This window comes from Ixodes scapularis, unplaced genomic scaffold (genome assembly GCF_016920785.2).
Source record: "Ixodes scapularis isolate PalLabHiFi unplaced genomic scaffold, ASM1692078v2 PGA_scaffold5__190_contigs__length_132052651, whole genome shotgun sequence".
Taxonomy (NCBI): Eukaryota; Metazoa; Arthropoda; class Arachnida; order Ixodida; family Ixodidae; genus Ixodes; species Ixodes scapularis.
The window spans coordinates 54,831,158-54,854,770 of NW_024609880.1; the positions used below are offsets into that span (position 1 = coordinate 54,831,158).

At 45.3% G+C, this 23,613-nt stretch overlaps 1 protein-coding gene across 1 annotated transcript; it reads left to right on the forward strand.

Moving 5' to 3' along the window:
* Nucleotides 1-196: 196 nt before the first annotated feature.
* LOC8026600 (polypeptide N-acetylgalactosaminyltransferase 1) lies at nucleotides 197-23,596 on the forward strand. Its single transcript, XM_029987517.3, has 11 exons — nucleotides 197-554; nucleotides 2,064-2,244; nucleotides 8,737-8,906; nucleotides 11,276-11,483; nucleotides 12,732-12,902; nucleotides 15,112-15,229; nucleotides 17,637-17,823; nucleotides 20,348-20,490; nucleotides 20,889-21,002; nucleotides 22,294-22,434; nucleotides 23,357-23,596. The coding sequence occupies exons 1-11, from the start codon at nucleotides 299-301 to the stop codon at nucleotides 23,501-23,503; spliced, it is 1,836 nt and encodes a 611-aa protein (XP_029843377.2). The 5' UTR covers nucleotides 197-298; the 3' UTR covers nucleotides 23,504-23,596.
* Nucleotides 23,597-23,613: the final 17 nt, after the last annotated feature.

Below are 23,613 nucleotides of genomic sequence, written 5' to 3' on the forward strand. Positions count from 1 at the left end.
GGAACCCATCAGTGTACTCCGGGGACGCCTCTCGGTACCTAAAAACCCATGATCTACAAATCTAACCCAATTCCCTCCCACCCCACCCCCCATAAAAAAATAATGCACGTTTTAGTTTTGACAGTGTAGGGCCGGTCTGTTTTTGAGGTTACTATACCGCTAGTCCGCTACCATGGGGTCTTAGATGGGTGTCGTTCTGCGCAGGATCTGTCGTCTTCGCTCAAGGCCACGAACGAAAGCAGGCTGAAGACGCCCCTCATTGCGTGGATGGTCGACGCGCGGATCGGGCCTCCTCAGCATGCGTCTTCGTCCGTGGGGGCGCCGACTCCGGAGGTGCCCTGCCCTGGTGGTGCTGGTCGTCACGTCGTCGGCGCTCCTGCTCGTGCTGGCGCTGCACACCACGGTCGAGGACGACGACGACCCAGACGTGCGCCTCTGGATCCGCAAGGACGCGCACCAGAAGGAGTACATCAACCGCCGGGGCATCCACGTCATCGTCGGGCACTACATGGGCAAGGGCCTGCCCTGGGAGGTCACCCCGAACCTCACCGATGGTACGGACGTGTGCCTTTTGTCTGGTCGGCTCTCCACGATTGGTCAAACGACTGGCATAGCAGCCTTGGCAGACCGTCAACTTCGACGGCGTTGGTTTAGGAACGCGACGGTTCTTATAGCTTTCACCGTGCTTTTTACCCTCACCATCGTACCGGTCCTCGCAACTGATGATAAGATAGCAGCCAAAATCACAACTCGTGACGTCACGGAGTGACAAATCCCTGTCGTAACGGCACATCTCGGCGCCAATAGTAAGGGACAGAATGAGACCAGCAGGGCGTGTCTTTGGAACGCCCTGCCTCCATGCACTCGTTCCACGCCTTCCGCCATGCTTTGACTGCGCGCGCGAGCACGAGACGCCGAAGCGTTGTCGAATATAGAAAACTCGCGCTGGAAGCGGTACAACTGAAGCACTTTCTTGCCGTCCTCACCTTGTCAGTGTCTTGGTGGAAGGCATTTTAAGAGGAAAGGCGAACCAAGATAGCTTGACTATACTCATCTGGCGTGAATGGGAGAGATAATGTTGGATGGGCTGGAGCGCGAGATTGGCTGTGTTGTATCAGGTTCGCTAGCGGATCTGAGATACTAGTCATTGAGCGAGTCCATGATCTGCTTTCTTGTTTTGTGGTTCTTGTTAGCGGTCAACCAGTCTTCATACCGTAGGGGTGGTAGAGCTTGTCTGTCTCGTGGTTGCCCTTTTCGAAAGTGCGCGTCATGCTGCTGCGCCAAATATCCGCATCCGCCATTGTCTGCTCATTCGTATTCTGAGCACGTATTGGACACGAGGGCTGAGTCAGCGTTCGGCGACGACTCGGATTCAAGGACAAGTTTCGTGTCCAGAAATGGCGACCGCCAATGTTGCCTCATGGCTTCTTGAAAAGGTCTCTTACCGCCTGTCGCTAATCAGGATATACTGTATTGCTTCGGGTACACATCTTCTCAAAGATAGTTGCAAATTAAATATAAAAAAAAATAGGTACTGTCACTTACAAGCTAGAACGTTTTACAGTCCCAAAGATGCTTCTCGTTTTTCTTTTTTTCAGGGCTAACACTCTAAGGGTGCTCCAGTAACACCCCTGAGATGGCAGGCTAGAGCCTAGCGATGTCACAGAAACGTAGGAACATCCTAATCAGACCATGCGATCTCGGGGAGGAGGGGGAGGGGGAGGACTATAGGTTTATATGCTCCCCAACTAATTACCCCCCTGATATCGTGGAGTGAGATTCACGCTCCCTCGTTCATGGATGGTAGGTTTCACAATGAAGGTGCTTTCTTACACACTCTCGTGACATACAACAAAATTGAAATATGCTCTAACGCCGCTCGTATTGAACAAAATTGCAATTACATGTCGCACACCCAAACTCGTACTGCTGCTCAAAGTCGACCACCCAGATGACAGTCACCTCGATGAAAGTTGAGAATTCTGCTAACAACCTGAGCGTGCCACTTATCGGACTGTGGCGGAAGGTTTCCAGCGATGCGGACTATTCTTCTTTTCCCGCAGAGATTCTCAATGCCAACGACTTCGCCCCGGTGAAGAATGCCGGGGAACGCGGGCAGCCCGTCGTGGCACTGCCGCACGAGGACGCTAGGATGAAGCTGCTCTTCCACATCAACAAATTTAATCTTCTAGTCAGCGACAAGATAGCTCTCAACCGATCTCTGCCCGATGCCAGGAAACAGGGGTAAGTACATAAGCTCAAGTCAAAGGAAAGTCTATGATACTTTCTATTATTATTATTATTATTACTTAGCTGGACCGAATTTGCGGATCGAATCCTAGAGAAAAGCTCACCGGAGAAAAGCTCACAGGAGAAAAGTTCATCGGAGAAAAGCTCACCGGAAAAAAACTCGCCGCGAAACCAGCGGATGCGGAAGAAAGCTCACCGGCCATTGAGCGTATGCGGTGAAAAACTCCCCGATTTGTTTTATTAATTTCGTATGGAGGCTGTCGGATTGTTCGTAACACACATCGACTTATTATCACTAAAATTCGTCAGTTTCGTAAAAAAGAAAATGTCCTTTTTTTTGTAATATTTGTTAAGCTTACCGGGTATGTTGCTCCCGAATTAATAATTGCGGGCGAGTCCTTTCTGTGGTTTACTCTCTAGGCAACGAAAGCCTAACTGAAAACTTTATGAACCTGAAACAAGGGAAAAGTTCGAAAACCTAATAATGTCTGCCTAAAACCTAAACGTCAATACTGTAAATACCGAAAATCCCAAAGTGCGTGCGCAACAATCCGATGCCTGAAATTCTCTTTGAAGCTTTTGTTAACCTTTGAAAACAGGTTTGAACGGTTAGTAGGATAGCGAGGTTTCTATCTTCCACGGACACGTACGTTTTCTAGCCGTTCCTGCTCGTTTTCCCACACGTCTTTGTGTGATATTGTTCTTCTCCCGCCAACCACCCATAACCTTCAGAGCTGCACACTGTCACCGTTGTTAGTTGTGACCTATATACGAACTAGTCTTTTGTAAGATAGCGAATTGGGCGGGTTGGGAAACGTTATATATGAAGAAAACCGCTCAAACGACGGAGACGGAGTGAAGACAGCAAACACGACAGGACGAAGCTGTTCTCGCGACTAAAGCTTTATTAATGAAACAAAACAGAAAGAAAACAGCGTAACCGACACTGATTACATCAACAGACACCTACTTATCTATCGGGCACCACACAATCTTCGTAGCCGAAACGCTTCACCACACCGGTATTCATATTAGCTCGCAAAAAAATAAACCTCTTCATCTGACAGAGCTACCGACAGGGCACTGTCAAGCTGTCAATATACAGGGAGTTTTAGAATAGCGCACGCCAAAGCTTTGCGTGCACAAAGAATAGCGTCGTCGCCACTGCGCATGCTCCGAACGCAAACCAAGTTTCGCGCTTTGCGTGCGAAATTTTAGCGTGCGCTATTTCTCGGAAATAGCGTGCGTACGCAAAGAGTCTTTGCACTTCTCCAAGGAGAATTCGTGATGAGAAGTTGGCTTAAGCCAAGACGAGCAGAGTTAAAAAAATGGCGGCTCCCAGGGTTATGTCGGCGGCTGCTTTGGCGGTGTCGTGAGTGCGACGTCGGCGGCATCCTCGCGACCGCGATTTTCAATACGGGACGATATTGTACTCGGTTTGGCAACGGTCACCGACAGCTTGATACTTGCGACGCGCGAACATTTCTCGGCGAAGGTACGATGTGCGAAGGTCAGTACACAAGACCTCTCTTGCCGAGGCGACGCAAGCGGACACGACCGGTCAACCGCTCGCGTCGCATTCTCATGTTTAAACAAATCTAAAATGGTACTCTGGACCAAAAAACTTTTTTTTTCTAAAGTTACAGCATTTTGTGTGTTGAATAAAAATTGTGAACTGTGCATGGTGGCGTTGCAAGCGCGAGATGCTTGGGCTTTTGCGTCGCGACGGAGAAACGCTATTCTAAAACTCTCTCGCGTCGCGTGCGCTAATACAAGCCCTAAATTTAGCGCTAGCGTTCGCTAAAATTACGTACGTTATTCTAAAACTCCCTATTATTGTTGTCTTTTTTTGCGGGTGTCCCATGTTCTGATTTTATACTTGCGGCGTCATTAATATGCATAATGGGTGATTAATAATTTCTGAGGAATTAGTAAATATGCCCAATAAACTTCAAGAATATTAAAAAAAGGACAATTATTTTTAATAATGTCACGAATGACGAGGTGACGAACAAAGAATAACTGAGCAAACTGAAATGTTTAGTGCGGCGAACTTGTGCCCAAAACAAAAAGGAAACAGAAAATAATAACGGAGCGACGCGAGCGTCGAAGTCGGCGTAACAGCAGGGTCGAACGCTGGGGCGAGACTGACTCCGGCTTGCTACGAAAAGCCCCTTTTGTACACGCGTGGGCTTCTGGAATAATCGACGTAGAAGGCTTGCGCATAGAACTTTCTAACCTAAAATCAAAAACACGGTATTCGAATTTACCAGAACATCACATTATAGAGTCAACAACAATGTGTATCCGCGGCCAAGAATCGAACCTTGCGTAGGAGGCAAGCCCGATAACCGTTAGGCCACGAGCGCGCTGACTGCTTGGTCAGCTGCTTGCGCGGCAATAATACGACGAATTCTAATTGTGTTAAATTGCCACGTGTGGCGCACAATCCGCTAATCTACGAAGAAAAAAAAAAGAAATCGGTGGGTTTTTCTCTTCATCTGCCGGTTGTCCGGTGAGCTTTTCTCCGGTGAGCTATTCTCCAGTGAGCTTTTCTCCGCCGCCCTCACGGTTCCCGTAGTTCTATTAATTTTTTTTAGAATAACCTACAATAATGTCCTCCAAAAAAAAAATCTACACTTTTTTTTTGCAGCGGTGTTGTTTAGGGCTAATTTTCCCAGTTTCGTGTCCGTGGACAAATAAATCTCGACACAACCCTCTGGACAGCTACCGACCGCCATCTATGAGCGAAGGCGGCAACCAGACGATTGGCTTGCCTGTTGTCTGGTTGCCGCCGTCGCTCATAGATGGGGGCACATAGTACAGCTCCGTTGCTCTCCCTCCTTCACCAAAGTAAAAAGGCTGAAAGTTTTTTTCTTTGTTTCATCGCAAAAATAAATTACGCATTGCCGATTTTAACACTGAACGAATGTGCAGCTTGTATTTTTTATATTGTTTACTTCGGCATAAGTAAGAGAAAAAGTGCCACCATACCCCAAAATACCTCTATTTCGCTCCGTAATCGTAAAATAAAAAAAAACGTTTTTTTTTCCCAGTCTGCGGCCACATGGTGGCCGCAAATAGAACCTGTGGTGTGACGTCATTCGGAGTGGTTTTTGTAAGTGATAGTGTTAGGCAATTGTAAGCTTGATTTAAGGTAAAGTTTAAAAAATCTTGTTGTTTAGGCATGCAGAAACGCTTCAAAAGCCTAATATTGCCGCTAAAAGGGTATGAATTATTTGTGGCGCCATCTACCGCAAGTCAACAAAACCTGCCGTCGCCGACATATCCGTCGACGCCCGAGGCGCCTACGGCGGCTACACGAGCAACCCGGACGTTTTGTCTTTCCCTCGCTCGACGGAGTGCGTTGGTCGTGGTATCGTTATTGTTCCTGGTGTCTCGACCTCGACTTCGACTTCGACTGCCCGCCGCGTCGCAAGCATCTTGCGCTCGAAGTCGCTCAGGCCGTCCGCCCATGCCGCCATGTTGGTCGGGAATCGGCGGGAGAGCGGGAGAGCGGTGAGGCCTGGCGAGCCGGCGAGCGCTGGGGAAACGGGAGCCAGAAGAACCCAACCGGAAACCAACGCCACTCCGAATGACGTCACAGGCGAAGCTGGTGCCGCTTCAATGTTGAGTTGAGGGGTGCCAGAGATACCAATTTCTTTTATTTTTTTAATGAAAACTAGGGCAGGCAGGAAAGAATAGTTTTCGGTCCTTCGTTTTATATGTGGTCGGGATCAATTCCCGCAATTAATTAGCCAAAGTCCGCAAATTGTTGCATCGCCCCTTTAACGCAAGTCGTGGGAATTTCATGCACGACCGAGAAGGCACAGTCTACGAACTGCTTTGAGCGTTTCTTTTTGCACACGTCACCCTCCCCTTTTTGTTGTTGATTTTTCGGCAAAGGCCAGACAGCTTTTCTGCAGCCGAAAACACTACTGGCACACCAAAATGCGACGCAACCTTTTTTAAGTAGTGTTAAAATTTTGTGTACATAGGGTATGACGACGGGTCTCACTTTCTTCCTGGACCTGAGTGTATGCTTCCTCATCATTATTTTTCCTCTTAATTTGAGAAACAAGTGTTTCGGCCACCCTCTGAAGAAAACGATCAGGGTAGCCCGACAATCTCAAGCGCCTGGTTGAAAAAGCTACTGTTCATGGTGTGTTGGCACGATTTGGCAAGGAATGCGTTCATTAGGGAGGAAGCGACCCGATTTTTTTTTTTATCAACCTAGAGTGGGCCGAATTGAAGGGCAATACCTAGGGTGCCTTCATGTGCGCTTTGCGTAGAGTGGAGACATCTGGCCATTTTGTCCCGCACTTTTATTATTCTGTTTTGTTCAGAAGCGCGTGAAAGAGCGCGTCCCTGCACGCGTTTGTAGCGTTGACTGTGCCATGGCGACATTTTGTTTTAGTCGATTTCTTTGTATTTCTCCCGTGAGCGCGTGCTGTCGGCATCGGGTACTTCAAAGGGTGGCATCACCCTAAACAGAAGGACATTGAGGCACCCTAGCAATACCCATTTCTTTGAACGTGATCTATACTCCCCCAGCACACGGACTCTTCTTGAAAATATAATCTTAAATCCAGAAATTGCAGTTCCCCTGACGTCAATAAAACGCTTGTGTTGTTTCTCTTACTTTCTCCATGTCCTTGTCTTTTGGCGCTTTTGTCAAAACAAACGATGTACCAACTATTTCCCACGACTAGCCCCGTTGAGCGTGCTTCTTATCGAGCACAGGTGCACTGCGGAGAAGCAATACCCACGAAAGTCAGATCCGCGGTTGTTGCTTCTCCGCGGCGCACCCATGCTCGGTAAGAAGCGCGCTCAACGGGGTAAAACGCCGCGATTAACTCTCGAAAAACTGTGATCATTGCAATGGACAATCAATACGCAAAACCGAGGTGCCCCTAGCGACTCAGGTGCATTCTGGGAAACATTTTTCGACGAAGGATTTAGTTTCGCTTTCCTCCATCGGACCGCTGCCAGCCGCGGTCCGGTGGAGAAAACCGAAACTACATCCTTCGTCGACAAATAGAGGTTGAGGTCCGATGGAGGAAACCGAAACCAAATCCTTCGTCGAAAAATGGAGGTGGAGGTGCGATGGAGGAAACCGAAACTAAATCCTTCTCCAGGGATTATTTTCATCAATTGGAAGATGGAGGTGTCCGTTTGCGGACAGCCGCAAGCGGACACGGCGAACCTACAGCACGCCTCTCAACGCAGCGTACCTCGCCCAGTCTTCGTAGGCTGATCTACGTGTGCATGTCATGCAGTAAGCATACTTCTTGTGACTTTGTCAGATGGTAACTGATTCAAGACAAATGCAAGCCACGTTGCTTCAGCGACACTAAACGCAATGTAAATCGGCGTACACTGCTCTACGCACCGACTCCTTGTGGGTGTTTGCTTTCGACTTCGATGGACTTCAAGCAGGACCAGGATCAAGATCAGCATCGGGCTTTCATAATGTCATTATGTCATGTTTCATCCTTCGTTCCTAAGCTATTTTAATTTTTCACTTTCATTAAACCGATTCATTTGACCACAAGCTTGCTCCGTCTTCTGCTTTCCGAAACTTGCCTTCGCCTTGAATTAGTTACCGCCTGATAAAGTCACGAGAAGTATGCTATACTGCATGACATGCACAGGATAGTGAACCTGCAAAGACTTGGCGAGGTATGCGCTGCGTTGAGGGGTATAGTGCAGGTTCGCGGTGTCCGATTGCGGCTGGCCACGGTCTGACGGAGGGAACCGATACTAAAATCCTCGTTGACAAAGGTTTTCCAGAATGCACCTGAGCAGGGGTGGATTCAGAGGGAGAGGGGGGGGGGGGGGGGTCCGGATTTCCTGACCCCATTCTCGAATTCTGTATGTGTAAAATTTTAGGGCGTGGAAACAGGGTGGGCGGGGCGGGGAGGGGGGGGGGGGGGTGGTTTAAACATGTGATACGCTGACCCACACCTGACTTCCCCCCCCCCCTCCCCCAGAAATACCTGCGTCATGCCCCTACACCTGAGCCGCTAGGGGCGCCTCGGTTTTGGACATTGTCCATTGCATTCTCGGGAGAAAAGCATACTTTCAAAAGAGGATGGTGCACGCGCGAGCCTGGTGCATATAAAAAAAAACGGAAAGTGTAAATGTTGATATCTACATTGCAGTAATTTCTTTTTTTTTTTTTTCAAAATAAAATTGTGGCTGTTATGCACGAGTAACTGTTAGGCAGAGACGCCTTGACAACTTGCATTCATCATTCGTGGTTCATTGTTTTCTATCAAAATCGAGGTTGAAGAAAGAATCTTTCTGTATAGCAAGATTTGTAAATCCGCTCACGAGCGCACGGCAAAGCCACGCGCACGTGCCCATGCCTTTGTCTGCACTGCAGATGTTTGTGAGATGGAGTGTAGTGAGATCGCCCTAGTGCTTTTGTCATTTATTCTAGAATCTGTCCTCATAAAAAAAACTCTCTCTTTCTGGTGATAGCTGCAAGAAGTTGAAGTACAACACGGAGGGCTATCCAGATACAAGCATAATCATTGTCTTTCACAACGAAGCTTGGTCCACTCTGCTGAGGACCGTGCACTCGGCCATCAATCGCTCGCCGCGCCACCTCCTGCGAGAAATACTGCTCGTGGATGACGCTAGCGAACGAAGTAAGTTTACAGCGCCATATTCGTACTTCTTACAGAAAACGCTACATATCTTTAGTATACAGGGAGATACTTCCAGCTATTTTTAAGTGAGCTGAAGTTTCCATTCGTGCGACAAGGCTGGAAGTGCGAACAGGCTCGTCATCGTTTTCGCGCGGCCAGCCGTGCACCTGTTGCACAAATTGCAGCTTTAGCGTACTATCGCGCTCCCCACGCATGTTCAAAGCTGCTTTTTCATTTTTATTTACAGACTTGTTTTTGTTGACGCTTAGCGAGTTTCCGATTGGGACAATGTTTCTCTTCACCAATTAAAAAGTTAATTACCAGACTGTAAGCACAATTATCCAACTTATATCGAGACGATTAGATCCTTATATTATGTCCCCGTATAACTCACCTGCATAGACCACGCTAGTGTATCTTTCACAGATCTTTTTAAAACAAATCTGTAAAGCCTAAAAAAGAAAAGAAAAACACCTTGCATATGCACACTGCTACACGGAACACTGGCCAAATCGCTCCTACGAAAAGACGCATCACATAGAAAAGAGTTGGAGTCATATATCGGTATCTGCCAAAGGGTCAATTTAGGAAGATTAATAACGTTCGATATAATATTTAACTTTTGAATCAGTAAAGTTATAGGCATGATTTTAGTTAGAAAATTTCTTGACACGCTCGAGAACCACTAAATTAGTGCACTTCACAAAAATATAAGGCCCGCCGAAAAATTTGTACTCGTTTTTAAGTTTCGGTTTCCTATCGAAAACGCATCGCAATGCCAACGGTCCTGCTCGTACGTAGCCAAAGCGCCAATGTGTGACGCCACGCACTCTTCGCAAGACAGGAGTGAGCCCTGCAATCAAAGTTTATTCCTGCAATATCATTAGAACAGCACATCGTTTTGCCGGTTCGTGCCACAGTTCCTTCTCTGCTATGAGTTTTGAAAGAATAATTGTTTTCTTTAAAAATGTTCTCAGTCATTGGTGAAGCACCCATTTCTTTCTATCATGGTGCGTTTTCATTAAAAATGTTATGTTATTTTCTTTAGAAATGCCATGTTAAATGATATAAAGAAATTATTCTTTCGGGGGTAAGGGAGCGTGCCAAAAGATGCGGGCTGGTCGCAAACCGAAACCTCGATCTTGCATCAGCCAATCGGCGATTTCGTCGAAACGTCATAAAACGCTCCACGCGCCTGAAATCTTTCTAAAATTGTACGACTGAGTGGTTTTCAGTGCTTCCCAGCAAGTCACTAAGTGAAACAATATCGTCATATTAAAAAAATAAAAGTTTAATTCTGCAGACCTAAGTAAACATTTAGTTATTCGTAACTCTGTGCACTTGATTACCATTTTTCTGCAATGCGCTACGCATTGCACACAAAAAGCTTGGCCAGTGTATGGCCATTGTAATTTGAGCATATTAAAAAAGAAAAACGGAGTTCGTTGATGTAAGCTGATAGGCACTGCGTGTTTAGATGAGGGAATAGCCATCACAACCACCCGGATAATTAACTTAAATCGGTTAATAGATAATTTAATGTGTCATGTCGGAATTGTTTTGAAAGCAATCATTAGAATTGCGAAAAAACAACAGGCTTCAAGATCTTCATAAACGGGCCAAGGCTTCGCGCTATTCGCGCGCGGAGAGATACGTGGTGGCTGTCAGAATACGCGTATCTCCTCTGCGTTCCTTCCAACAAATAGAAGGCCCTCAAAATGACTTCAATTTTGTTGCAACTGCGACGTAGAGCGGGCGCGCGCGAACAGACAAAATTGTTCAGAACTTAAAATGAATGTCGCAGCGTAGATATTGCGTTACTACACTCGTGTTTTTTTAATGCATTTTACATTGGTTTCTTACCCTGCAAGCTAAAGAAAGATTTTCGCAAGTGCAGTGTTTCATCAAAATCGTTCCCTCCTATCTGTATTTGTCAGTGGTAGAGAGGACACAGTTTCTTTATTGCAAACTTCAGATCCCAAGGCAATCCACAATGTGGGGTACCTTGTACTTCTCCCCCTTCCACCCCTTGGTCTAAAACTCCTCCCCCTTGAAGAAAAAAAAAACAAAAAAAAAAAAACAACCTCATAATATTTGGTTTATGTATGTTGGCCAATGTTTCGTGTGGTAACACATACAGACGAATTAGAGCAAAAACACGTGACTGCTGCATTTCCTTGTTTCTCTCTCCCGGTTGAAAAGCTGTAATCAGAACTGCAAATGCATATGAATGTTTATATAAAGCACTAGCATGGAATACCAAAATTTGTTGTTGGACAGTAAATAATTTGCAGATGCGCCAATGGCATATGTTCACTCTGCCAAGGAGCCTGCAATGTGACCTTTGCGACATTTACTCTTGCATGCAGCCTTCCTGAAAGCACCACTCGATGAGTATGTTTCCAAGCTGCCTGTGCCAACTAAGGTAGTGAGGGCACACAACCGGACCGGACTCATCAGGGCACGGCTGCTTGGGGCGGCACAGGCTAAGGGGAAAGTACTGACATTCCTCGATGCTCACTGCGAGTGTACCAGGGGCTGGCTAGAGCCCCTCCTAGCCAGGATAGCAGAAGACAGGTGAGAACGGCTTCGTCGCAGCAACGCTTTGTAACAACGCGTTTGCAATGTTTCTCTGAAAGATGCTTTTACAAGTATCTTTAGATAAATACAGGAAAGCACCATCAGGAGACTTAAACACTGAATAAGCACATCGGATCTTCTTACAATATTCATTATATGGTTAGAAACCAGTGGTATGGCATAAACAGAGAGGAGTCTTCCCCTTTATAGCACCTTGTAGTTGCAATAAGAGACCTTCACAGTTCAGTTGACTTTCAAAAACATTTAAACACCTTTCATGCTTCATACTTAATTCCTGGCTAGCTTTCATGTGGGTGTTTCAAAAATTACGTTTACACACTGATGATGGTATACGAGACAGAACAGAGGCTTAGTAACTAAATAATGAAAAAAATGAAAGCCGTTTACAACTCCCTGTAACGCCGAATTAGAGCGCAGCTCTTGGGGAGGAGAAGGGAAGGGTACTGGGGGTGGGTCAAGTGACCGCGGGGGGGGGGGGGGGGGTCACGTGACCTTGTGAGAGTCACGTGACTTGGGGCGTCACGTGACGTCGGGGGGTTACGTGACCTGGGGCCACATGCCGATGCCGATGACGTCATCAGTGACGTCACTGATGACGCCAGCAGTGATGATGACGATGCGGATGCCGGTGACGTCATCGGTAACGTCACTGATGACGTCATCAGTGGCGATGACGTCAACGGGGTCACGTGACCTGGGTAACCATCGTGACCCTCGTGAGGGTAACCCTAGTAACCTTTGTGAGGGCAACTCTCGTGACCCTCGTGAGGGTAACTCTCGTGACCCTCGTGAGGGTAACCCTCGTGAAGGTAACCCTTTTGAGGGTAATTAACCCTCGTAGCCCTCGTGATCCTCGTGAGGGTAACCCTCATGAGATTAACCCTCGTAACCCTTGTAACCCTCACGAGGGTTACGAGGGTTGCGGTTACGCCGACGGCGACGCCGACGCCGCTCAAGCCGGGAACGGGCGCCTAAGAGCTGCGCTCTAAAAGCTGGTCGCCAATACCACCCGACTCTTTGGTTCAAGTTTGCCAGGCCAAATATATTATTAGTGGTGGCACATACGCTTGGTTTGCATATATAAATAGTTTGTGCATAATTTTCAAAAGTTGAATTCGTATGTTACTTGTCAGAGAAGAAATGTTCTCACGTTATTGTGGCATCTTTTTGAATCAGTTGAAAGCCTATTAAGCACGAATGATATCAAGCTTTCTGCTTACTTAGGACGAGAGTTGTCTGTCCTGTCATCGACATCATCAATGATGAAACCTTTGCCTACGTCCGGAGTTTCGAGATGCACTGGGGAGCATTTAACTGGGAGCTTCACTTCCGCTGGTTCCCCGTGGGAGAGAGAGAACACAAACGAAGAAGCGGGAATGCAACTGCTCCTTTCAGGTTGGTCAACGTCTTGCAAACCCCAGCATACAAGATTATACATGCCTTGCACCTACGTCATTAAAATTGCATGCTGGGAGGGCCGTCGCCATAACGCCGTACCAAATCGTCATCGCTGCATAGGAAGTTCCCTGGAGTTGCCGTCAGTTTGCCTCGCTGAGCGAAGGTTTTGCTACGTAGAATGGTTGCGTGTGCGGTTATTAGGGAGTTGTAGTAGATCGTTTTTCTCCTCCGCTACGCTATCCCCGAAGAAAACGCCGCAGCTGCGCATGCGCGCCGCCAGCCTTGTCTGCATAGTTCAAGGTCTTGTGGCGGATTACGGAGCGCTATCCGGGTGCTTAGCGGGCTTCGGAAACGGTCTACTACAATTCCCTATTAATTGTGCAAACAGGACTAAGAGCAACAAGCGCCGTGATCGTAACACCGTCAGTGAAGCGAGATTTTTCAAACTACCGAAGGTGATCCCCGCTCAGTGTCGGCGGACACACGAACTGTCAAAGAAGCTAAGGAGCATGTGGTTTGTGAAGATTAACAGGGCCGACCTGGTCGCGAACGTGAACACACAGGTGTGCAGCGAGCACTTTGTTACAGGTAGGAAATGCTTCTTGTCGTTCTCCGTTTTCGGGACGCGTTCACCCCATTGCTGTCGCAAAATCGAATGTAAAACTCGGCGCAGCATTGTCTGCTGCGCCGAGTTTCGCGAACGTGAGCGCGTCAGCGAATGGCGTGTTTTCTTTGCTTTACTGGAGCTCCTTCTAAGTTGTTCGATGACACGAACCCTGACTGGGCGCCGAGTTTGAAGCTCGGTTACACGGACGAAGGAGATCGCTCAGCCTCGAGTCGCAGCGCTCGAGGCTGAGCGAGCTACGTTAGGGAAAAAGGCGGCGTCGAATGTTGTGTCCACGCCGACGCGAAGTTTGTAGAGATCCTCGCCGTCGCAAAGTTCCATCTTCTTCGCGTATCTCGCTCTCGTAGGCCCAACGAGCTCGTCCTAGTAATCTCCGCAGAGCGGCAACGTCCGCTCCTCCGGCGACGGCATATTTAGCCCGTAGGCGCTGGTAAAAATAGATTAAAACGATTTGTTTACAAATTGTGCGAAGAACAACAAACACACACAAAAAACAAAAGGCGCTACGCTCTCAAACTGCGTAAACGCGTCACGGTCGGACGAAACACGCCGTCGACTACGTTTTGTAGGTTCTCCGGTCCTCCGTTGGTACGGAGCAATGGCGATCGGGGGCGGGGCATCGCGGCGTGACGTCAGGCGCAAGGCATGTATAGGTAGGATTCCGTGCTTTTGGAATTTATTTTTCACTCAAAAATCTGAATTTATTTTTGTTAGATTCCCAATTCTCCGAAGTTCGGAGCCTAATTTTACTCTGTTCTTATTTTCTTTGAAAATAAAAATAATGTGTGAACAAAAACATACACTAAATTTATTTTAAAAAATCACTGGTATTGAAAAATATTTTGCAGCTGCATGTGACATTGACACCCTTTCAATCAACACTACTAAGTGTCCCGCGACAACTCTTGAAAACAAGTGTTATGCAATAAACCTTGGTAGTTTGAAAGAGCCAAACCCCTGGTTGCATAAAACCTTCAGCTTTCCTCCCCGTCCATGAAATCAACAGGCTCACATCTTTCACTGCTATAAAAACACAACCTCTCTTCCCTCTAACAAGCACAATAGTATGGTTCAAACTGGAAACTGGAACAGAAGCTTTTTTCGGGGTCCAGAAAAAGTACATCGGCCCATTGTCATGACTAAACCCTGACGATATAAATGGGAAATTCCCTTTTGTCAATAATCAGATTAAAAAAAAACTGGATAAGTTTTTTTTAGGACCAACACTGTGCAGTGACAAACTTTACTCGTAAAATATTGTCTTTTCCGGCTTTTCATTTTATCAGCATGACCTTGGAATTCGAAAGTTTTCGGATAAATCCAAAATGTCAAAAATTTAACTGGCGGGTGTCTTTCGGAGTTCATCGGATTTACCTGAAAACACGGAACCCTAGTTATAGGCAGAGTTGCTAATGGCAGCTACAATCCCCAACACGAGACAGGATCTATAGGATGTCGTGATGTCCCGTGGACTTGCACAAGACCACGCGTGAACTTCGATATGCTATCTGGAATGATACCACCTATATGTAATAAAGTGACAACAGGAGTGCAAAAGCTTTGACAAGTGCTTTGTTGCAGAACCCCGGTGATGGCTGGCGGCCTGTTCTCGATAGACAGGGGCTACTTCTATGAAATGGGGGCCTACGACGACCAGATGGATATCTGGGGAGGGGAGAACATGGAGATATCGTTTAGGGTATGTGCCACACGTACCAAGCACACTTGAGATGTGGGAACGTTATAAACCTTACTTAAAGGGACACTGACACCCCCCCATTTTTTTTTGCCAGGCGATTTATAATGGTGTCAGAAGACTACCCACTAAATATTTTGCTACAGCGTCACATATATTTTTAATAAAGTAAAAAAAAAAAATGCAAATGCTCGAAACCGAAACCGAAACTGAACTCGTGAGGAAGAAGAAATATAGAGGAGAGCGGTGGCCAAAAATCGCGTAGCTGTACAACTTTTTTCTTTTTTTAATTAACGTAATTGCAACTTTTTAGGAACCGCAACAAATGGATATCATATTTTTTTTTTCATTTTTAATATTGAGTGTGTGCCTTTTATGGCCTACGGCTTTGATTATATTTGGTGGTTGTCTTGTACCTAAACCATTGAAAATGGCACGTGACCTCGGAGAAGAGAGTGAGTGCGACTCAAACCGGCCAGTCCTCGATCGACGGTTTTCGAGCGGAAAGAAAATAAATTTCGAGCCGCAAATTATGTTCCGTGTAGTTGGGCTCTCATGTGTCATGTACAAATGAAAACCTTGCGGGCATGAATACCCTGTCAGTGTCCCTTTAAAGCATTTTTTTTACTAATCGGATGGAAGATGGACCTGGGTGATCCTCAATGACCCACATATATTTCAAACAAAAAAATACTATACGCTGTTGCAAGATCAGCCATACATCCTCCATCTCCCCCAGCAAGCTTTCCACTTTTCATACCACTGCGGCGCATGGGAAGCAAAACGGGCGAAGCAACCAGCGCATGCTGGAGGCAGAGCATCAACTGTTGATCTTATGTTGCAACAAAATATGATGTGCAACGAAGGCAATAAGATAAAGCCCCATGATGACTAGCTTCCTGCCGCCATGTTGTGAGCCAGACAAGTATCGAAATTAACTACAAAAAGTTAATGTTTTGCGACGAAACATTCACATATTTAAGCCTCCTTAAACACAACAAGGTTGATCAGTTCTTGTTAAAGAACAAATTGGTGGCTTTACCGCAGTTGTAGCATTGTGCAAATATTCGAATAATAGTTTAGAATAATAGGCTGTTCGATTTTCGCTGTGAGGTGAGCTGCAATATTTATACTTTTTCTAAGTGTTGATCATGGAAGATTAAAGCCTCTCGAGCGCACTTCTCACCGAGCACCTGCGCACTACGGGGAAGCAACACCCACGGAGCTCCCGGGCATTGCTTCCCTGCAGTGCGCAGGCGCTCGGTGAGAAGCTCACTCAATGCGGCTAACCTGCTGCGGTTATGCGAGAGTTAGGCAGCGATGTCTTGAGAAGCCCGTGTTTATCAATCATATTTTTTTAATTTTTTTTTATCAAATTCGAAATGTAAGATAAAATATTTGCATAAGCTAAGACAAACCCCCGAGACTGGAGAAACGACGAAGGAGGGCAACACAACATACAGTCTCAAACACAGCTGCGTTTGAGACTGCTTACTGTGTTGTCTTTCGTCGTTTCCCCAGTCTCGCGGGTTTGTCTTAAATCATGTCAAACCTTCACCAGCTCGTTCGCGCCCTAACGTTTTGTCCAATATTTCCATATAGCGAGCACATTAATAAATCCCCTCGATTTGGATAGCTGCGACAAACATGTTGTTTACATGCCACAGTTCATTTATAGGGTTCTTCGTTTTTGAGTAAAAAGCTGATATTACCCCATTTTTTGTCCCCCGATTCGGTTTTATAAAAATCAAGTTCAACCCAATTTTCTTCGAAAACCAGCTTTGAAATCAGCTGTATTTACGGAAAATAGAAACGATTCTGGATCTCTGAAATGTATTTCCTCGGTCACTCGTTTGAATGTCAAGATCTTCTTCGACTCACGTAACCTCGGCATAGATTCGCTTCAGAATGGGCCAGAAGGTGAAAAGATTATGCGCTCTCGAGAATCATTCCTATCATAGACTTTGTCGACGCTAGGACCAAATAAAACCCAAATTCCGGACTGGTTTGTGAGAAAAATAAACAAAACAAAAAAAAAAAACGGATTTTTTCCCGATTATGGGCCTGGAAAATAGCAAACGATTTTTTATTCCTTATTTTTGAACAGTATAAAACCCGGAAACGAAGAACCCTATTCATATAGTTACATTAAAGTTAACTGAGCTTAGAAGTGGAAGGTTGGAAACAACCTTCACAAGTTCAGCTGAATTTTCGTGCACGGTAGTGAAAAGCCTGGAAGAAGTATTCAATATCAGATTAGAAAATATCAGGTCAAAATCGCTATATTCGCTTCAAACTCGCAAAATCCACCGTTCGCACGTGTCTAAGAAGCAGTCATCACAGTGCATGCTCACCAAAGCCTTTGCGTTGGTTGTCACTCTGGCTCATGGGCCAACCGTTTCTTTGGCAGATCTGGCAGTGCGGAGGTTCCGTCGAGGTGGTGCCGTGCTCCCACGTGGGTCACCTGTTCCGCCGTACGTCGCCTTACACATTTCCGAACCCCGGAGGTGTCGGAAGCGTCCTTTTCTCAAATCTGGCACGAGTCGCCGCCGTCTGGATGGACGAGTGGGCTGCATTCTACTTCAACATGAACCGTGGTGAGAAAGTCATTGAAAAGCGTTCCGACAGGAAGACCCCTTTCAAAAAGTTTGACAACAGTGAAATAAAAAGCTCGATCCGGCTGGATACACTGGGCAGAAGACGCCATCTTGATGGATGCTCCCAGTTCGTTTATGTCGCCCCGGTACGAGCTTCGTTGTGTGGTAACGAGGTCGTGAGTTGAATGCGACTGCTGTTTCTTTATCACGCGCTAATAAATTCTTTATTTTAATGCTCTGACTAAGAACAAAAGACCGAGGGGTACCATTAATTATTAAAAGTGAGAGTGGATTAGTTCCTTGTACGTTTTTTGTGTGTTTCGGTGATGCGCTCGCAGTCACCTTGTTAAGAAAGATAAGTCTGTGTTCGTGGCCATGCGAGTTGAAAGGCTTGCGGTTGCATCATCCTGTTATTCTGGAGTTTATTCGTGATCAGTCGCAAGCTTATGTAACACGCATCGCGCAGTTATTGTTTTTTTTTTTATATATATAAAATTTAAAAGCGCTAACAAAGACGGAGACATAAAAGGAAGGCGAGCCGCGAACAGGACGAGCGCTTACTATCAACTGAACATTTATTTAAAAACAGCTGAAGCAAACAACCTCCGATTAAAATACACTGAATCGCTCGGTGGCGTCACTCATCACCACGCGTCAATAAAATCACTCTTTTGATGCAGAAAAATTGACGGCTGGCTCACGCAGCCTTCAGTGCCCTCTTTCTTTATAGCATGCGCTTCAAGCACTTCCCTCGCAGCTGTTCACGAGCCCTCCCCACGATCGTGGTATTTTGAAAGTTGGGCTGGCACAAACAGTCTCTGCAATGAAGAGGCAAGTGCACTCCAGTTGTTGAATCAACAACTGGAGGGTGGAGGGCAGTACATCCAGACCGGAAGTGAGGTAGTGAATGGAGCCTTATCTCCTCCAGACTTGTCTACATCCCCGCGCGTAGGATGTAGACACTCTTCCGAGAAATTTTTGACGTGTTTCTACAGTAAGCGAAAAGACAGTGAGTGTGCAGGCGAGCTGGTGATAGCTAATCCTGTCTTATAACACCCGAGACTGTGGTGGAAGAAATTGGAAATTTTTTAGTAGAAGGAACCTTTCCCTTTCTGTGTCTATTCCTTCTACTAAAAAGTTTCCAATTTCTTCCACCAGTCTCTTTAACGCTTTGCGTTACGCCGCCAGCAGTTCAGCTGGCTCCTTAGCAACGATGACACCGTTGCTATGGAGCCACATGACGCGTCGCAGCCAATAGGAACTTATGTGCCGTTTTCCGGCTTCACTCCATGGGACAGTAAATGCTTTCGCATTAATAGGTAACTTTTGGAGCCCACAGAAAACTCCCGGAAGAGCGCAAGCACCACGTGACTATAGCGGCCAGTCACGTGACTTTAGCGGCCACGGGCGCCAACTACAAATTCATTTCGCGCAATTTTTTTCATTGTAAATTCGTTTTATGACATTTTTTTCTCAATTAAGTCTGTTTATTTCCTTTGCCTGGGAAATAAAGTGCGATCGTTGAGAATCATTCAGGAGATATTAAATTGTTGTTTTGAGTGCAGAAAAACCTTTATTTTTATCAATTTCCCCGTTACATTAAGCAAGGAAACTGGGGTGCGTAGGTCATGTAGCGTCAATTTTCCCGCTATATTTAGCGGGGAAACTGAATTGACATATGTTACTTGACATAAGGTCACGTGAGGCCAATTTCCCCGTTTAGAGGGAAACTCAATTGGCGTTTGGGCCGCGTGACATCACGTCACGTGACGTAAATTCTTCAGCCTAATTTAGAGGGGAACTAGATTGTTGTAGTCTCGTAACGTCAGATCACGCGACATTGAATTTCCTGCTAGATTTAGCGGGGAGAGTGAGTTGGTGTATGGGTCACGTGATGTCAAGCCACGTGACATCAACTGATGTCATGGGACTTAAATACCGATTCAGTTCACCCACTAAATTTAGCAGGAAATGCACGGATGGACGGACAAACGGGCAAAATTGGGATTGGGGCCAGTTCCGTTAAGAAGCATTTCACATTACTTTGAAAGAGGAGCAGTCAAAGATATTGTGGAGTTCGAGGAACATCTGAGGGTACTTGGAGGAACCCAGTCTGAGAAACCATGCTGTAAGCTACCCTCAAGGGCTCCTCGAGCTCCCAAATGTCCTTGGTCGTTCCTTCCCCAAAAGTACAGTGGTCTTCGAGCTTAACATTAAGGCGACCAGATCAGTCATTGATGTATAGTTAGATACCCTATGTGACCAACAAGCTCTATCATGTGCGTTACTGTTAACACCCCCCAGTCTGTACTCTTTTTTGCCGCTTTATTGCATGAATGCCAATACCGCGAAAAATGCTCCTCAGCTGTCAATCGAGAGAAACAGGCGTTCCTTGTGATAAAAAAGTTTGAGAACCACTGGGCAAATAGAAGCGGAACATGATGTCACATGTTCTTTTGTTCTCATGAAGGGATTGCTGTGGGAAAAATTCAAGTTAAGAAAAATCGAAACTTTTTCCAAACAGATGTGAAGAAGAGGCACATGCTGCAAGATGTCACTGCCCGAAAGAAGCTTCGCGAAAAGCTTCAGTGCAAGAGTTTTAAGTGGTACCTCAAACACATATGGCCAGAGAATTTTCTACCCAACGATAACAGATTCTTTGGCAAGGTGAGCCGCTTCAAACATGCTGCCTTTAATCACTTAACATAGTAAACCAATCATGACACTGTGGTAATTAAACACTTAATTCAATGATAAAAAATACAGGCATAACTAGACACTCTAATATGACAACACCTTAAGCAAAGCTTAGCCTTTGGTCATAACAGAAAGAGGAAAACATATTGTGCAACATAGACAGAATCTACAGATTCTACCATTCAACAAGAGTTTACAACAAACTCCAAAATTCTGCATTAAACGAAAAATTGGTGACCATGATAAAAAAAGTACTTTGTCAACCTCTTTTAGACAAAATATACGATTTTGCTAATGAACAGCAAAATTCACAAGGTGTACATTACAACCAAAACCTTCAGACTATATGACAATTGTGATTATTGCAGGTGAGAAATAAAAAGAGTGGGAAGTGCTTTGTGAGGCCAAGTTCCAAGAATTATCACCAGCCAGTGGGGAGAGTGGTCCTGGAGGAATGTGCATTAACATACTATGCAATGCAGGTATGAAGTACAATGGTAAAAGACATCTTCTGATGTCAACTTGCCTAAATGCTTGTGTATGAACAAGGTGCTAACAATATTTCCAGCTTTCGTTATTTAGGATATCTTCCTTTGGGCAGACTGACTAATATACAGGGTGTTTTTTTTTTATTCTTACACATTTGTTTAAAAAAAAAACTGTGAAAGCTACACTAATGCTGTTTGTGCAGGTGGGTTATACGGCAAGGTGGACATTATGTGGGTGGCTAATCTTTGCGATAAGTCGGTTAATTAATTAAAATTCGTTAATTAACTTTTTAATTACTGAAAATAAACATATGGTTTCAATTAGAAACTTGCTGAGCATCATCAAAACCCCCTAAATCAACTGTTTTTAGCAGGATATACCGCCGGGGCAGCATTTTATGGCGTTCTGTAAAACGCTCCATTTGGACGCGTTTCTAGATTTCGGTTTCTTATCGGAGCGCATCTACGCGCCCGCGATCCTGCGCCCTGGTGGTCGCGGCGCGAAGCCACCTCTTCGCCTCTCTCGTAGAATGGAGGGAAGTACGGCGCACGTGTGTTGCGCGTCTCAGCCACTGGGGAGCAGGACCGCGGGCGCGGTGATGCGCTCCGATAGAAAACTGAAATCTAGAAACGCGTCCAAATCAAAGGCTTTTACAGAACGCCGTAAAATGCTTCCCCGGCGTTCTATCCTTCCAGAAACAGATGATTTAGTGGTTTTCGACGATGCTCTACAAGTTTGTAATTGAAACTATATGTCTATTTCCACTAATTAAAATTTAATTAACGAATTTTACTTAATTAGCCGATTTATCGCAAAGATTAGCCCCCACATAATGTCAGCCTGGTCGTATAACCCACCGGCACAAACCGCATTAGTGTAGCTTTCACGGACTTTTTTAAACAAATGTGTAAGAATAATAAAAAAAAAACACCCTATATATTATTGACGCATTGTCGGACCGAACATTCTTTCCACCAAGCCCTACATTGTTAGAGCTGTTTGATTATTCATAGAAGTAACTCTGAATCCCAAACTAGCTTTGAAAATGTTAACATTGGGAATGTGACTGTCAGATTCTGCAGGAGTTAATGCAAGAACAGTTCTAAATGCCAAATCTGACAAATGCTTCGTTTTCAATATCTAGAGAAGCAGAATTAAAACTTAGGTTTTACCTTCTCTGGTCAAGCGCTTGATTTTTGTGACCGACGTCAAACATGTAAATTCTGAGGTTAACACCATACCGCTATTTGTCCAGACAGCACATTGCCACCCCCCTCTTTGCAGCACTTTGTTTTTACCGAGGAGGGATTCATCAAGACAGACGAGTCAATCTGTCTAGACTCCCCAGAATCAAAGGCAGACACCAATGTTGTCATGATTGCTTGTAACGACCTCCAAAGACAAAAATGGAGATATGACCCTAAGGTAAGTAAGAATATGAGACCTCTCCTGTCACACTATCACACATCAAGAACAAAGCATAGGCAATAGGCAAAGATCACAAGCACTCATTTAACAGCTATATTCCCATTTCTTTAATCTCAGATATGAGAAATGCAATCAGAACTTTGGTTTAGCAGAGGAAATGTCATTTTTGTAGCAAGACCAAAACAATGTTTGGATGTATGCAAATATGGTCCAGTGTTGTCTTTCCAAGCAATCACACACATTGCACAATAGAGCTAGAGGTGCAAACTATGATATTAATGTCTGCATCGCTTCTTTAAGTTTAATTCTACAAGTCTGCCAATTGTGCCAGTACAAAAGTTCATACAGTGACAGTTAAGCAAAGGCACGCCCGGCCAACATAACCTACACTTGGTGCTCTGTTCTGTACAAAGAATTAAAATTCATGAACATAAATAAAGGAATATAAGGAGGATGACAAGCCTCACTTATTACCCTTTCCTTATTTTGAGGAGTTCAGTTCATCTGTATGTGATTCAGCAATCTACGAAGGTCAGTAGCCCAAGCCGATAGCTTTGCGAGATGATTCCACTTCACTTGGGAATATACAGCAAAGAACCATGGCAATGTAAGCTTGCACTCTCAAATTTTCTAAAAGCTCCAATAACTTTCGCGATAGCAGACTATTTCTACATAGTGAAAAGGAAGAGTTGTCTTGCAGTGCTAGAAGAAAATTTAACATTATGTGCAATACAAAAAAACAACTCCCAGAGCAAAACGTCTGTCAACTTTGCCTGACCTACTATTTCTCAAAAACAATTATCAGTTCACTTGAACACCACTTGTAAACCTTTTTGTGATCTTTATAAAGAAACACGACAGTGACAGTAATAGAAAAAACAAAAAAACACGAGCTCTGAAACACATATTACGAATTTAGGCGCAGATCATTGTCCACAAGACCTCAAGGATGTGCCTGGACCTTCCCAGTCGACGGGGACCTCAAGGTGTCACTCTGCAGCGCTGTCACGGTGGCAGCAGTCAAAGATGGCTCATGGAACCTGTAGACTGGAAAAAGCTTGCCTGACCTGCCACCCCTTTCTATGTTTCCACACAACACACTGCTGCTGTCCAAAAAAGACAAAACAAAAAAACTGACAATACAATTGGTGTTAATGACTGGCAAGCTTCACAAGG